Raw genomic sequence first — 16,690 nt, forward strand, 5'->3', positions numbered from 1 at the left:
ATTCCCATGTCCTGTTGGACAGTGATTACTTTGCACACTTTGGCTCTTGCATTACATTGATTGAGCTTGACTACATTGATTGAAAAAATAATGAGATTGTCGTCAACTCGCAAATTCGCGTGTCCCTATGTTAACCACAAGGTGGTGCCACAGCATTTCAAAACGCACTGTATGTCCAAACACCACACAACAGCATAGCAGGATGGAAATAATAAAAGCAAGATATTATTGCATAATTCAGGAATATATGCTTGAGAATTAATTATTGGACTATGAAGAGTGTTTATTATGTACAAGGTTTTTCTAACTTTTTCAAACGTTTACAGCCAGCACTATTTGGATCAATTATTGAGCTTTGAATAGCGCTACAGATTAGCATCCTATCCAGTGGTTGTATTTGTACATCATCTGGCTTGGACAAGGCTTAGGCCTACTTACTTGAATAATGCTACAAATGCATTTATTTCTTCATTCAACATTAAGAGTGTAGTGATTTGCCCTCTTGTATTTCTGTTGATATGACATAGCCTTCACGGTATCAATGTCCATGTCGTTTAATGATATTTATGAGTGACTCCATGTCTTTATTTAGTAGCCAAAGGCCTTGGCCAGACCAATAAAGAGGTTTCAATATTGTTAAAATTACACTCTGGCATACAAGACACAAATAAGTTAATGTCGTTGTGGATTACTGGAACTCCTATTAGACATAATTCAAGGGCGTTCTTCAGTGTGACAGCATTTTCACATTTGGACAAGGCTTTTACATGACTAGCATGTTAAGACTGTTTGGCTCCATTTGGCTCTCCACATAACACAGGAGTTTCTATTTACAGAAAACACCTCCATATTTATTTCATGAGTTACACAAGATACAACGATACAACAGAACATACAGTATATACAAAATATGTCCTACATATTAAGAGAGACAACAGATATAACTGCTCTTGTTTTTTTTTTTTTTTTTTTTAAACCTGTATCCCTTTTTCTTTTATGAAACCGCCTCGCTCCATATTGGCTAGGGTTTTCTGACATGGGGTACTGGGATACAGTGAGCCATCATCAGTTGTGTCTTGTGAAAGGGGTATTTATACATCTGTCTGTGTGGTTATGTTGAATGATGGCTGAGCATCGTATAGGATTCCCATGTAAATCAATGTCCCAGTTTACACAAAGTAAGAGTGTATTATTTGTGTACAAGGGCATGTGTGTGTGTGTGTGTGCCAGTGAAGATCCTCTACATAGTTGTCTGTCTCTCATGTCCACTGATAATGTCATTGTGCTCTTTTGTCATGTGGGTACTTGTCAATCAGTCAACAACAGTGTTTCTCAATACAAGTCAGGACTAGTTGGTCTTTAGATTGCCAGAGTACTCCATAAAGACCACACCAACAAGTCACCACCACTTAAGACTTATCTGGGTCTAGAGATTGTGCGTTTTGCAGTGAAAGAGTCCATTGCTTACATTATTGTGGTCTGTGTATGTTTGAGTCCCAGTGTTACCATGGAGACTGCCAGGGGTGTGGCTCCAATTAGAAGTTCCCCCTAAGCACAGATCTATGATCAGCTTACAGTCCCGAATCCTAACCTTACTGGCCTAAACCTAAAACTGACTTTAAATCAGTGTCTTGGGGCAACTTCACCCTATTCTGTCGGGGGTCACTGGCGCTTCAGACAGTTGTGTGGTGTGCACTCGGTCTGTTCCTCCAGCTCGGGGCAGGGTGTTCCGGCGTTAGCCGGCCGCAGGAGGATGTAGCGGGTACGATGGCGGACCCCTCCCCTGGAGCAGGGCCCCAAACACAGACCCCAGGATGACCACATAGACACCTCACAGTCTAACGGTGTCTCTGAGATAGGGAGGGAGAGGGAAAGAGATGTGGTGAATGAATAACACAGAAATTAAATGAATCAATATAATCACAGAGAGAGAGGGAGAAAGAAAGAGAAAGTGAGGGAAAGAGACCTACCTGAGAAGCGTTGAGGGTGGATAGGGTGAGGCAGAATGTGATTGGACATGGGAGTTTGACGGGCAGATGAACGGCTCTGTCTGGTCAGCCGTATGGAGGCTATGGGCGGGAGCTCTGTGAGACGGGGGTAGAAGAAGGAGTTGGCTGGGTGGTTGGGCATCTGGGAAGTTATCTGAAGGGGGACAACAACATATAGAAAACGGTCAACAACAAACCCTAAGACACACACTAAAACACACGCTAAAACATACACTAAAACACACACTAAAACATACACTAATCTCAGATTATTACCGGTACTTCTTAATAATTCAAAGCTGTGTGCTTTAACTGTGACTTTGTGTTAGTGGAAAAAGTTCAATTACACTTTCAAGTCTTCCTTGTTAGGGGAATGTTAGTAGCATGCCTACACCATAGTCATTATAGAGCAAGGGGCTACCTCCGTGGCCCTCTTTCCCCCTTAGGTGAAAGTGAAACGAGGAGAGAAGTCGTCTGTCTCACCCGTGTGATGTTTTCCTGAGGGACGGTGGGATAGTTGGGTGAAGAGAAAGTGAAGCCGCTGTCCGTCCCAGAGTCCAAGGGTTGGAGGTCAAGGGTCATTTCCTGTTTCCACTGGCCGCCCTCACAGAGGTTAAGACTGTCCACTCCCACAAACCAATCAGGGCTAGGGATCACCTTCACCATCAGAGAGAGCTGTGTCCATAGAAGGGGGGAGGAGAGGAAAGGGGAGGAATGAAATGAGGTAGAGAAATGAAATGCGATAATTTAGTTACAGTACAGTATTCAGATCATGTGTGTGTAATATTGGCTGTGGTAATAAGACAGGATTATAGCTGAAGCTAACACATGCATGGACAAAATCGGTCATTGGCTTTACACATCCTGGTTGTGTAATAGCCTGACGTGTGTGTCCACCCGTTCCAGCACACCCGCTGTTTCCTGTGTGGGGTTCAACTCTATGCTCCTCTACTCCCCTCTCTCCTCTGTGATGGATGTTTCCTGAAAGACAGTGACCTCATGCAGGAAGCGTCCTGGGAACCGGCTCCGGGGTGGCAGGCGCCCAGAAAACAGCACATTAAAGACCAGGAAGGGAGCACAGCCTCCCTCGGGAAAGGACGCCTGCTATTTGTGGATCTGGGCTGAGGTGGGACAGGATGGGGTAGAGTGGACAGGCTTATATGGGGTGGGATGGGGCAGGCATCAAAGTGCACTAGGTGCATTAGGGTGGAGTGGTGTGGAGAGTTTGGACTCTGGGAAGCTGCAGCAGCAAGCAAATGAGGATGACATCAGTGTTGCGTTTCTATCCTGTGACACACAGTGAGGGATGAGGAGTTAACAGAGACTAGAGAGACTACCGACTAGCCCAGGGGCATCTATACTATTCCATCCGCTTTGACAATTATCCTTCACTGACCTCCTCCTTCCTTCGCTCACATCCCTCCTTCCTTCCCTCCCTCCCTCCCTCACTCCCTCGCTCCCTCCCTCCATCCTTCCTCTCATCTTTCTAAACCTTCTCTCAAACGGTGGTTTTTCCAGGAATCCCTCCTGCTATATCCATTTCATTGGCCTGTGCAGCGAGTGGGAAGGCGGCGTATCTATCCTAACATGTTCTGGCTTGATCTGTCCACCGCGGGGGCAGCGCTTTTTACTTGAAGGCCAGAGACACTCGCTGACACACACTGATACCCACTTATAGTCCCATAATCACACTCACACTCCATTTAGGCATGCTCTCCCCAGGGCCCACAGAGGAGTCCCAGGCCCAGAGAATGAAAAAATCCCCAACCGCAACCCGTCCAAACCTGGCAGTACCAGAAGCTTAAAGAAATATGCATAACTGGTCGCACTAATCTGTCGAAGTGCGGTGGTTTCCTAGTGTAGAGTAGACTCGATTGGTTCTGGTAGTTGGTGAATTGTTTGTTATCTGTCTGGTTCCAATTATGTGCTTGACAGAAATAGAATGGGGTTTTATGAATATGGAGATGAGAATCATGTGGGGATGTTTGGAGCATTGCAAATGTGTTTGCTTTGTGGAAAAGAGAGAGTGTGTGTGTGTGCGTGCGTGCGTGTGTGTGTGTGTCTGTGTGTGTGTGTGTGTGTGTGTGTGTGTGTGTGTGTGTGCGTGCGTGCGTGCGTAATAAGCATAAGCCTACGTGTGTATCTCTTTGTGTATTTCCAGAGAAGGACCATTTGAGCCATCATTGTCACGTTCCACACAAAGACACACACATCTCCATGCCCCCATTCTCCGCCTTGCTACCCACTGATCTAAAAACAGATTGGCCAGGCCAGCACAAACACACACACCACATACCTCACATTTAGATCAGAGAATGCCAGACAAACTCCAGCCTTCAGTATGGGGCAGACAGCAATGGAGAGAGATGCTTTTCGTGGGGGTTGTTTGCACAACGGGCTCCAGGTGTGGAATTACTAATAAACAAAATGTAGATCACCAGCTCCACTCTGTGGCCCTTCTATTTCCAAACCCCCAGGAGCTACCCTCCCTCCCTCTCTCTCTCTCTCTGCCCCTTTCTCCCCCTCTCTCCACTTCAGTCATCAGCTAAGTGCGAGGGCAAAGATAAACAAACAGACACAGGCCCCAGGCAGCCTAGAATCCACCTAGAATGGCTAGCCTCCTGCCCAGCCTCAGTCCCAAACCCAGCCCCAGCCTAAGCCACAAGCTCCAGCCCCAGCCTATCGTTCCAGCCTCACTCCCATATCCAGCCCCAGCCCCAACCCCAACCCCAACCCCAGCCCCTGCTCAACCCCAACCCCAACCCCCAGCCAAAGCCCTAGTCTAAGCCCCAGCCCTTGCCTATTGTTACAGCCTCACTCCCAGCTCCAGCATCAGCCCCATGAAGCCCCCTCCTGGGCCCTGAGTTCAGCGGGGGAGACAGCAGACATAGTCCAGACCAGGCAGGACGGATGTGGGCGTTTGTGGCCGTAGGGCTGGATGCTAAACTTAGTCTGATTGGAGCACTGTAGAAGAGTGTTTAAGTGTTTGGCCAGGGAGGGTGGAGTGAGTCAAGGGATTTGCCTGTGGTGGGATCGGGTCATGAGTTGACAATGGATTGAGTTAAGGAGTGTTGGTAAGGATTTGTGGTTGGAGCGGAGAGCAGAACGGATGGTGGAAAGGTTGTGAAGAGGTTTATGTAAAGCAACAAAGTGTGTGTGTGTGTGTGTGTGTGCATGCATTGCGTGCCTGCGTGGGTGTGTGTGATGCCTACCAGTGGGCTCCGAGGTTGCAGCAGCAGTTCTGTGGAGCTGTGTCCGATGCCAGTGGGGATGCCCGCTGTTCTGTACATGGCACCGACCTCCCGTCTCTTCCTGGCATCCTTCGCCCCCTTCACCAGCTCCACAGTTACCCCCACCTCAGCAAAGTTCTGCACCCCTATACTCGCCAGCGCCCCCTCCTGAAACAGCCGATGCTGCCCATTGTGAGTGATAGCTGTTGGGAGAAGACAGGGAGGCAGTGAAAGGCACTGAAAATGCATCTTTTCTTCCATTCTCCTTGCCTTGATGCCATCACTCTCATCTAGATTGAGTTAATCTCACTGCATTAATGATCTCTTTACACACACATGACTTGCCTAAATAAAGGTTAATAATTTATATAAAACTACAAATTCATCTTGTTGTCTCTGTTTCTTCACTCCCCATACCGTTTACCTCCTTCCCCCCTTTCTGATGTCTCACATTTCTGCTGTTTTCTTTACTAGGGATTGTTGCCTTTGTTCTCGCTTTGTCCTTATTAAGAACTGATTCTGAGTCAGATATCTGTTCTTTGTCCTGTCACTCTCATTATAAGCCACACTTGGCCCGGGATCAGTGGTTATAAGGCTAGCAGAGGGTCAGTCAGACAAACTAACAACCACACAGTCTCAGTCTCTTTTATAACATCTCTGCCTTAGCCAACCGCAGGATCCACACACGCGCGCGCGCACACACACACGCACACGCGCACGCACGCGCGCACACACACACACACACGCGCACACACACGCACACACGGGTACGTGCATACACACGCACACTCCCGACGCACCCACAAAAACACACTTCACACACTATCCTGTTTCTCCTCAACCCCCGTCACTTATGCACTTAATTGAATTTCCATACTAGCAGGTTTCCCACAAGCGTCAAGTTCCTGAAACCCAATAATACAGATTAAGATTCAGATTCACGTAACGTTTCAATTTCTTGCCGCAAATTAACGACCGCCCTCCTCAACTCCCAGACCCAAAATGAGTCATGTTTTTCTTCTTCAGTGACTAATAACTATCTTATATAACTGTCTTCCCTGGGCTCATTGTCCCTGGCCCCCTCCAGTCTAAGTCATCAGAGGCGTGTCCATGTCCCCAGGGTCTATGTGCAACGTTACTGTCTCTATATGCAGCAACAGGCCATCACCCACTGGCAGGCTGACAGGGCATGGCTGGAAGTTCTGGAAGCCAGACAAACCCACAGCGGCCACATACAGTGATGCAGAGATCAAGTCTGGCACACGCACACCTCTGCCATCCATCCACGCTGGCAAGGCAGGGCAGAGCCAAGTAGAGCCTGATGCCACTTTCCTCCCTCCTTTAGTGAGGGAAGACATCTGACCCCACCACATTCTAAAAACCACCATAGCCCCTAGTTGCCTCCAGGACCCCAGCAGCCCCAAAATTGAGAGGAGGAGGGTGAGGGCGAGGGAGAGTGAGCTAGAGTGAAGGAGAGAGAGTAAGTAAGAGAGAGAACCTGTGGGGTACCCGCCCTGTATCATCTGGTAGCATTTAGCCTCTCTCTCTCTCTCCCCCTTGTGTGTGTGGAGGTGGACTGGGAGCGCAGGGCCGGGCCATGGGGGGAAGGGGAGGCCCAGAACAGGTTAACTGGCCAGCTGTGAGCCCTCAAACCTCCAGCACATGATCAGGTGAAGAATGGAGCAGGCCGAGCCAGTATCCCTGTCAGGCCTACTATCCCTGATCTGCTCCCTGACCGCAGGGGGGAGAGGATGAGGGAGGAAGTCAGCAAGAGAAGGGAGGTGACCACAAATAGAGACATGCCACTCTTAAGACTGCTGAGTACAAGGCAGCCTTTGTATTTTACCTGGTCTGTCAACTCACCACAAGAGTTCCTTGAGCATCTCTCTCTCCCCATCTCTCTCTGTAACATGGTTTTCTCTAGAGAGTATGGGGAACTGTGGGTGGTCTACTCTCTCTCTCTCTCGCGCGCGCTTTTTATCGATCAATGTCTCTGTCTCTGTTGTTTAAAATAGCCTCGCTCCTTCACCCTTTTTCCCTTGTGAGCCCTGATGTGAAAGGGCTTTATGGGTGAAAAGTGATGTGTCCTTTCCATTCCACCAACCAGTTGTCATGAGGGGAAAAGGCAAAGAGAGGAGGCCATTATAGGTAATTGAGACGACTATAAGGAGTATACGCTGTGTCTGTATTCTGATCATCAAGGGGGTATCATGAAGTGTCTAGAGGTAGTGGTTAGGGCCTGATTTTGGACTGAGCAAAATCAGTGGTTCATCTCACCTATGAGTTTGGACCACTGTGCAGGGGGTCGGAACAGTGGGTACTGTTTAGGGAAAGTCTGGGGGCTCCAGTGACCCGTAAATACCAGGATGTAGGAGGCAGGACCTCTGGCCGTACACTCTGTCCCATTGGTCGGTCCAGCAAAGGATAGGGTGAGCTTCAGAAGCACCACCAGCAGCTGCTGCAGCCAACCGCAGGATAGGAGCTTCGATGACATCATCTAAACTGGACACAGAGGGAAGAGAAGAAATGTCAATTACAAGTGTTCGCAAAAGAGTAGGATGGAGTTTCATCAAGACACTGACACTAAGAGTCCAGGTCAGGATGTGTGACAGCTAGTTAAACTAGTTTCCTTGTACTCTACTCTATACTGTATCATCCCAGTATGTCGGGTCAGGGCAGGGGCAGTCAGAGGGCAGGGTAGAGGGTAGAGGCCATCGAACTGTTAGCATTCATCAATGTCACTGTATTGTCTGGATAAGACCCTGGTCCAAAATAAACATGGCCGACATTCTAAGGATAGACATAAAGCCTGCTGACTGACCTCACTGACTGACCATCCTCAAAACATCCCTGACCCTGACCTGACCACTGCTGAGTCATACTGTATGTGCTAATGGGAGAGTGGACCATCCATACCGTATATGCACATGTTGGTTGTCTATAAAGACATCTGTGTATCTGCAGGTGTACATGCGTGTGCGTGTGCGTGTGCGCGCGCGCGTGTGTGTGTGTGTGTGTGTGTGCATGCGTGCGTGTGTGTGAGCGTGTGTGCGTGAGCCCCGGTTCCCTGTACTCTGCCACTGTACATCAGGGCTTAAGGGGGATTTACAATGCTCCCGGAGATGAGTGTAAATCAGCCGTACTGCCAGATCCACGCTGCCTGTTCTGTGTCCCACGCCCCTCAGTCCCCTGCCCCCTATCCTGATTTACCGCCCTGTTTATGAGGCTGGTAGAATTAAAATAACAGAACAACAGCCTGGCAAGGCTATTTTCAGTGTGCGTGTGCGTGCGCGTGTGCGTGCGTGTGTGTGTGCGTGCATGTGTGCGTGCGTGCACGTGCGTGCCTGCGTGCGTTTGTGTGTGTGTGTGTGTGTGCATATGCCTTCTGTCCCCACTAAGGTGTGTGTGTGCAGACAACATGGTTTCCGCTCTGAACAGAGAGGGAATAGACTATGACTGCATTGGCGTTTCTTTTTTTCGGTTATAGTCTGAACACTGAACGTCCTGGACCAAAAAGGGACGAAGAGGGTACAGTGGTTTTGCAGCTTATTCTCAGACTGCCCTCAGAATGTGCGGGTGTGTGTGTAGGTGTGTGTGTCGCCAGTGTGACCCGTCCCTTCTTCCTGCAAAATGGGTACAGCAGACCTGCAGCCGCTGAGATGATCAGATGACAGAGCTGGCTCCTCTCTGCCTCCATACTCATGGTATTTTTACCATGCCTGTTAAACTTTGCGGTTGTAAATATAAGTGTAGAGGAGAAAGTAAATGGGTAACATGCACACTGACATATACAGCTGCAGACAGTAAACTATCGCGGCAGCCTACTCGTGATATGCCATCAGTGATGTAGTGGTAAAAAAAAGAAGAAGAATTGGTGTGACTGCCGATCGGGGTAAAAAAAAATACTTTAAATGCATTTCTCTGCAAAAGGTGGATAACTGTCAAGCAAAAAAAACTAGGTTAACTTGCGTTCACCCTCCACTACAACACAGTACGCCATGAGAATAGACTTTGAGTAGAGTTTTGGAGCAGCCTATATTGGAGAGGTAACAGTATCCACAACTGAAAATAGGCTTCAGGGACAATGTGTTGTGTGATGTGTGTGTGTGTGTTCGTGCGTGCGTGCGTGCGTGCGATCACGCGCGTGTGTGTGTGTGTGTGTGTGTGTGTGTGTGTGTGTGTGCGTGCGTGCGCGTGCGTGTGTGTGTGTGTGTTCGTGCGTGTGTGTGCTGTTCGACTGGCCCTGTCTGCATCATGTGCCTGCTGGCTGGATAAGGGCACAGAAACTGTATCTTAACCTATAGAAACATCATATGCAACAACCTCTCAACATCACTCGCCCCTTTCCCTCTAGAATCTAGACAGACAGTGTCACTGGAAAGCTGTTTGGTGCTAATCTCTCGACAATCTTTGGCTGCCCAATTCTGGTATTTATTTCACTAATTGGTCTTTTGACCAATCAGTTCAGCTCTGAAAAAGAGTTGACTTGGAAAGACCTGACATGATTGGTCAAAACACCAATTAGTGTAAAAAACATGATAATTGGGCTGCCTGTGTAAACATAGCAGGTATGTCAAGGTATGGGGCGGCAGGTAGCCTAGTGGTTAGAGCATTGGGCCAGTAACCGAGCTGACAAGGTAAAAAATCTGCCGTTCTGCCCCTGAACAAGGCAGTTAACCCACTGTTCCCTGGTAAGCCGTAATTGCCGGGTTAAATAAAAAAACATAATGAATCTCTTTTAATCCAAGGTTAGACATGTAAGGGCTGGAAGTGCGTCAAGGCAGTGGGGTACAGTCAGTACTCAGTGGAGAGGATGAACAATACCACTGACTGACACGCTGAGATTAACACGGCACTGACTACTCACTGTCAATCTCCATCAGTCACATAGACACAGAGAAACACAGACACAGCATATTGTAGGCACGTTCATTCTCATCAGCGTAGAGACAGCACAGGCTGGAAACACACAGCACGTTAAGTATCATCAGTCGACACAGACATAGCCCAGACGCAGCCTCATACATAGACACACAGCTAAATGCACACGTTAGGATTCATCAGTCCGCACAGACATAGCCCAGACGCAGCCTCATACATAGACACAGCTAAACACACGTTAGGATTCATCAGTCGACCCACTAGCAGACTTAGACAAAGCAGTTTTTCTGGATTTCTCTGGTGCACGAGACACAATAAAACAAGGGGATGTGGAGTGATGCCAAACATGTTGCATGTGGACCTACGCTGTGTAATTACACCAACCTCATGCAGTGCAGGACTCACACGCACACACACACACACACACACACACACACACACACACACACACACACACACACACAACACACACATACACACACACACACACACACACACACACACACACACACACACACACACACACACACACACACACACACACACACACACAAACTAGCATACACATTAAGACACACACACACACCATGAAAGGAGGTCAGATGATTCCTCTCTTCCAAATGCAAGCTGAAGACAAACCACAGCGATGCCAGTGTAGGCAGGAGTTAAGAGAAGGAGAGAAACATGCAGATGAATGCAGGGTTTGAGAGAAGGACATAATGCTGAAGCATTCACCAGATACCCGGCTTTGTTATTTTATTCCAAACCCTCAGCAGAAAGAGAAAGAGTAGAGAGGAGGGAGAGAAGAGAGAGAGGCAGACAGCACTATCACCTTTGCCTTTTTGGTAACAGTAGCATACACACAAATACATACCAACTCACACATCATGTAAAAACAAACTTACACACTAAGGAATGCACAAATAGAGATGTACAGTAGGGACCAGTACATACACATACACATACACATACACATACACACATACTAAACCCAGACTTGGGTTGAAATACTATTTTAAATATCTCAATTACTTTGACATACATTCAAAGTAACTATTTAGATATATTTATTTTGAAAAGACAAGTAGTTGAATATTTTCATGTATTTGGAAATACACTTAGAAAGTATTTGAACAATTCTAATACACTGACTCAAATACACTCCCAGGCATTTAACCCAGGTACTTGAAAATAGTATTTGAAATAAGTATTTGAATATACTGTCAAAGAAAAAGTATTTGAAATACCAAATACACATTTATTTGAACCCGGGTCTGACAGAACCACACACTCATGCACACTAATACTCATGCACATACTCAGAGTGTCTGAATCGAACCTTCAGGGTTGTAGATTGAGTTTCTTACCTGGGAAGGACGACTCAGTAAATGACAGAGGATATATCAGCAGGACAGAAAGACAGCACGACAGCAAGGAATACTCAGCTCCAGTCACTCGCTCTCTTTCCTTTTCTTTCTCTTTCTCTCCCTCTCTCTCTCTCTCTCTCTCTCTCTCTCTCTCTCTCTCTCCACTGGCACAGTCCGTCTGGTTGCAGGAGGCAGGGAGCCTTATCACAGTCTTCCTTCCTCACTCTACTCTATCTCTCTCCAAATCTCCCTTTCTTCCACCCTCCTCCCTCATTGTATCCCCTTCTACCCCCCCCCCCCCCTCTCTCTAGCTTTCTCTCTCCCTCCCCTTCTTTTCTCCCCTTACCTCTCCTTGTATGGGAAGGCAGTGCACAGCACCCCCCCCTTCTCCTCTATAGTATCTCTCCCTCTTTCTTCCGCCCTTTTCCTCATTCTCTCTCTGTGTGTACACACACAACTTCTCCCGCCGTCTCCGTGTTGCTGTGAAAACCCCTAACCTCATATTGCTGACAAGGTCATCAAACACCATGTTGCCCACAACTTAATAGATCTTACTTGGCAGTCGGTACATTCCGATTGTACAGTGTTAACGTTTTCCCTGAACTTTTTTAATTATTACATTTGGGGCGGAGAAATCCCAAAAGTCTGGTTGTTGAATGATGACAGATCAGCAGTCTGGCTCTGGAAAAGGGAAGTGCTTCCATCCAATAATGAATAGAACAGGGTTAAGCCTTAGTGGTCAATCCAGCTAATGATTCCACTGGAGAAACTTCCTCTGGTCAGTGAAGTGAAGGAAGGAGGGTGTATTAAAGCACTGTCTGTCTGTCTGTCTGTCTGTCTGTCTGTGTCTTGACATAACTATTCCCCCACAGCCACAGCTGCTAAACACATGGGCAACTTAGGAGGGGCTCCATTACCGAGCTGGCTATTGATCCAGGTGTTGGGCTGCAGTGTGACTGAGTGTATGTGTGCTTGATTTTACTAGGACTTCTGGTCCTCACAAGGATAGTAAAACAACGAAGTGGGGACATTTCGTTGGTCCCCGCAAGGAACAAGTCTATTTTAGGCTCAGGGGTTAGGTTTAGGAGTTAAAATTAGGGTACACACACACACACACACACACACACACACACACAAACAAGCACACACACTCAAAAGCATCTCTGAACAATCATGTAATCTCGAAATATTTAAGCCTTGAGCTATCCTCCTCTCAAAGCAGACCGTGGAGTCCATTTAAGATCCTCCATCCTCCAGACCATAGGTGTGGGCTACCACAAAGGTCAGGGTCTCAGACCAGGCTTATCCCAAAGCTAAGGACGTTCCTTCCCTTATGCTGTTCTGTGAAGGGATGACAAGAAGAATGAGGTAGCATGCAGACGCAGCCTGGGTTACCTGGCCACTATGGCCTCACCGTGAACCCTCTACAAACCTTTCAGGCAATTCAGATTGTTGGTAGAGGACCTCTTTCACGGAGGAAGGCACTTGTTTTTTCAGATGTATTGTTTGGGGTGTGCTCCTGCCTTGACTGTAGTATATGTTGTAGCATTTTATTGTGTAATTTGCTGCTGGTCTTGTCATGCAGAGCTCCCTTGGAAAAGTGACCTTGGTCTCAATGGGACTCCCTGCCTAAATAAAGGTTAGCATAAATAAATAACATAAATGAATAACTAACTGGAAGGGAAGAACGGTTGAAGAAAGAAGAAGAAGAAATATGAGTGACTTCGTTCCAACAGCTTCTTGCCCCTTATCTTCCTTACCTCCTTGTTTCTCTCCCTCTCTATTTCAACTTCCGCTCCCCTTCCCTCCCTCCTTCCCTCTCTCTCGCTTTATCCTCTCTTTCCACCATTCACTTATCTAGCCCTCTCTCACCCGGTCTCGGTCTAGTAGCGTTTCCATGAAATGTGTCTAGAACATTAAGATCTTATTTTCTGAGAACATGGCAACCATGTTCTGTGTATGTTTGGTGTGACGTTGATGGAATATTATCGTAAACCGTACACAGGAATGTTCTTGCAATGTTCCCATGAAACGTGTCTACCACATTAATATTAGAATGTATGGAATGTTCTCCTAACTGAACGCCAGAACATGCTAAATAGTAACAAAGAGGTTTTTGCTAACATACAAGGAATATTATTCTAACAAATGGAAAACTGGACCCTTAAGCATCCCGGAAACATTACTGGGAAACATTACAAAAACGCTCTCTCTCCCTAGAATTGTTTGCTGTGTTCGGTTTGACAAGACACGTTCTCTTGGAATCTGTTCTTGCACATCACTGGAACATTCACATGGAAACAAAAAGGTAATGACCCAATGAGACTCTTAACCCCTATAGCAGTGGTATTCAAAGTCGGGGTTGCACTGCAGTGCGGTTGCAAAATATATATATATATATATATATATGTATATATATTTTTAAATATATAATGAACAAAAATATAAATGCAGCACAACAATTTTACTGAGTTACAGTTCATGTAAGGAAATCAGTCAATTGAAAGAAATTCATTAGGTCCTAATCTATGGATTTCACATGACTGGGCAGGGGCGCAGCCACGGATGGGCCTATGCCCTCCCAGCCAATCAGAATAAGTTTTTCTGCACAAAAGGCCTTTATTACAGACAGAAATACTCCTCAGTTCCATCAGCTGTCCAGGTGGCTGGTCTCAGATGATCCCTCAGATGAAGAAGCCGCAAGTGGAGGTCCTGGGCTGGCGTGGTTACACATGGACTGCGGATGTGAGACCGCCAAATTCTCTAAAAATGACGTTGAAGGCTTATGGTAGAGAAATGAACATTCAATTATCTGTCAACAGCTCTGGTGGACATTCCTGCAGTCAGCATGCCAATTGCACACATCCTCAAAACTTAAGACATCTGTGGCATTGTGTTGTGTGACAAAACTGCACATTTTAGAGTGATAGAGTGCACCTGTGTAATGATCATGCTGTTTAATCAGCTTCTTGATTTGCCACACCTGTCAAGTGGATGGATTATCTTGACAAAGGAGAAATTCCTACTAACAGCGATCCAAACAAATGTGCGCAAAACATTTGAGAGAAATACGATTTTTGTGCATATGGAACATTTCTGGGATCTTTTACTTCAGCTCATGAAACACTTTACATGTTGCGTTTATATTTTTGTTCAATATATTTTTTAGGAACAAAAAATTAAGAGTACAGATTTTTGTATAGTACAATATACAAACGTTTAAAATATATAGAGATTTTTTTGTAAAAACCTTGGGGAAGTAAATGTTGGTAAATGTTGGAAGTAAAAATTGGTTCCTTTCATTTTGATAAGAGATGAAAATGTAGTGAATTGAAGGTTATTTGATGATGTAAAATATTTTATGTACTGATTTTAACTTTGTGTCATTAGATTTTGTGTGGGATGGGGTAGTGAGAAGTTCTCGTGAAAAAATGGGGTCCCCAGAAATTGTGGCGGAAAAAATGGGGTTCCCACCGAAAAAGTTTGAATACGGGGGGGGGGGTCTGGGGCAGGGGCTGGGTTTCTCCTAAGCTAACATATGGCATTGTTTGAAGATGGTCATAGCAAGGATCATTTGGCTATTTGATTTGGAATTGTATGACTCATGTAGGTATTCATATTTTTTTTATCTATATAGCCTTACTGCTATTAGCCCAAAGAAACACATTGAATAAAATATTCATACATGAAAATACATCAAAAGGAAGTATGTTTTGAAGTGTCTGTTCTATATCTGAGAGATTCAAGAAAGTTCAGGATTTTTTAAATTTTTTTAATTACAGTGGAATGACCCGTATACCTTTGACATGGACATGCCCCATTCACTTCCATTCATTTTTCGGCCCTGTACCGGATCACCTTCAGACGAGTTCTGTGACACTTGTGGGGGTCGTAGAGCAAAACAGAGAACACCATCTGAGAACGGAGAACACCGTGAACATCGACTCTAGGGGGATGGGCGTTCTCTAAAGTTGTGGGAGCTTTTGTTGTTTGCTGGGAGGTTACAGGGAAAACCTAGACTTCCCCTGCCTGCTGATTAATGACAGAGAGCTGGGCGTCAACACTGGCTGGCTCGCATTGGCCTAGAGGAAAACGCCTCACACACACACACACACACTTAGATTTACACATTGAGACACATACACATAATACTGAGACATACAGACCACGAGCAGAGTGGAACATCACACTGGCCTGCCCTGAATTTGAGTCACTGCAGAGTGCACACATCTGCAGAGCAGACAACTAGAGCGCTAGTCGATAGGAGTCAACCACACATGATCAATGTAGAACCCACACACAGATAAGCATACACAGTCCCCTCGTCAAACACCCGCTCACACTTGCCAAGTAAACAGTGGCAAAAGCCAATAGCGAGAATAATATTGACAAACAATGGCTGGTACCATAACCACGATAGCTGGGTTTGTGCCATACTAGCCACAGCTGGAGTTCAGGGTTTATAACTCCATTATTGAGACACCCTCATAAGGGATACCAGGGATGGAAAAAGTAGGCCCAATAAATACTGTTCTTTCTATTCAGACACTGTAAACAACATTTATTGACCATCCACTTGTAATGTGTCAAGTTGATCCATTGATCTAATAGGCTACACACACACGGCACAGAGTGAACAGACAGTACGTACCGTACTCAGGACTATCGGGAATAAACAGGGAACTCTACCAATGTCACCCCTTATGATGCAATCTCCAAGCCGTCCATTCATTGTCAAGACTAATATTTAGATGGGAATGAGAGCATGGGTAAATATTTGTTCGCTTGTCTTTGGGTTGCTAACACAAACCTTTGATTGAGCATGAGGGCCTGTGGAGTCTCTTGTCGCGGTTAATTAATTCCACATATACATGCACAGAGATTACGTGAGCTCGTCTTCTGTCGTGTCAACAAGAAACACTTTTAATCCCACTTAAGTACCACACCACACTGAATGTTGATCTGCCGCTTGTCTGCCGATCAATTGGCGCACTGGGTTTCAGGGACCGCCCTCCCTGGTGGATGTCTGACTGCCAACATTCTCAAGTGATTCTAAATGTAAAATCGGTTTGCACTCGGTTGTAAAATTACAGCCGGAACTCTGTTCAGAGGTGCTAAGTACTCTCGGGCGGCAAGCTCTATTGGTGTGTCCGAGCCAAGACCAGCGTTTCCCCAACTCCAGTCCTCGAGTATAACTTCATTGTGCGAATGTTTTATTGTCGCC

General features: G+C 46.2%; 1 protein-coding gene across 2 annotated transcripts; it reads right to left on the minus strand.

Moving 5' to 3' along the window:
* Nucleotides 1-829: 829 nt before the first annotated feature.
* LOC110488591 (spondin-2) lies at nt 830-12,143 on the minus strand. 2 transcript variants are annotated; one of them, XM_036942717.2, is made up of 6 exons: nt 11,467-12,143; nt 7,496-7,720; nt 5,201-5,421; nt 2,472-2,663; nt 1,971-2,142; nt 830-1,850 (listed from the first exon to the last, which is right to left on the minus strand). In XM_036942717.2, the coding sequence occupies exons 2-6, from the start codon at nt 7,713-7,715 to the stop codon at nt 1,663-1,665; spliced, it is 993 nt and encodes a 330-aa protein (XP_036798612.1). In that variant the 5' UTR covers nt 7,716-7,720; nt 11,467-12,143; the 3' UTR covers nt 830-1,662. The 2 variants fall into 2 exon arrangements, with proteins under 2 accessions (XP_036798612.1, XP_036798613.1); XM_036942718.2 differs by having other exon boundaries at nt 7,496-7,715; nt 11,467-11,757.
* Between the last annotated feature and the right edge of the window lie 4,547 nt (nt 12,144-16,690).

The sequence above is a fragment of the Oncorhynchus mykiss genome, chromosome 14, assembly GCF_057628025.1.
Source record: "Oncorhynchus mykiss isolate SJ-2025 chromosome 14, ASM5762802v1, whole genome shotgun sequence".
NCBI classification, from domain to species: domain Eukaryota; kingdom Metazoa; phylum Chordata; class Actinopteri; order Salmoniformes; family Salmonidae; genus Oncorhynchus; species Oncorhynchus mykiss.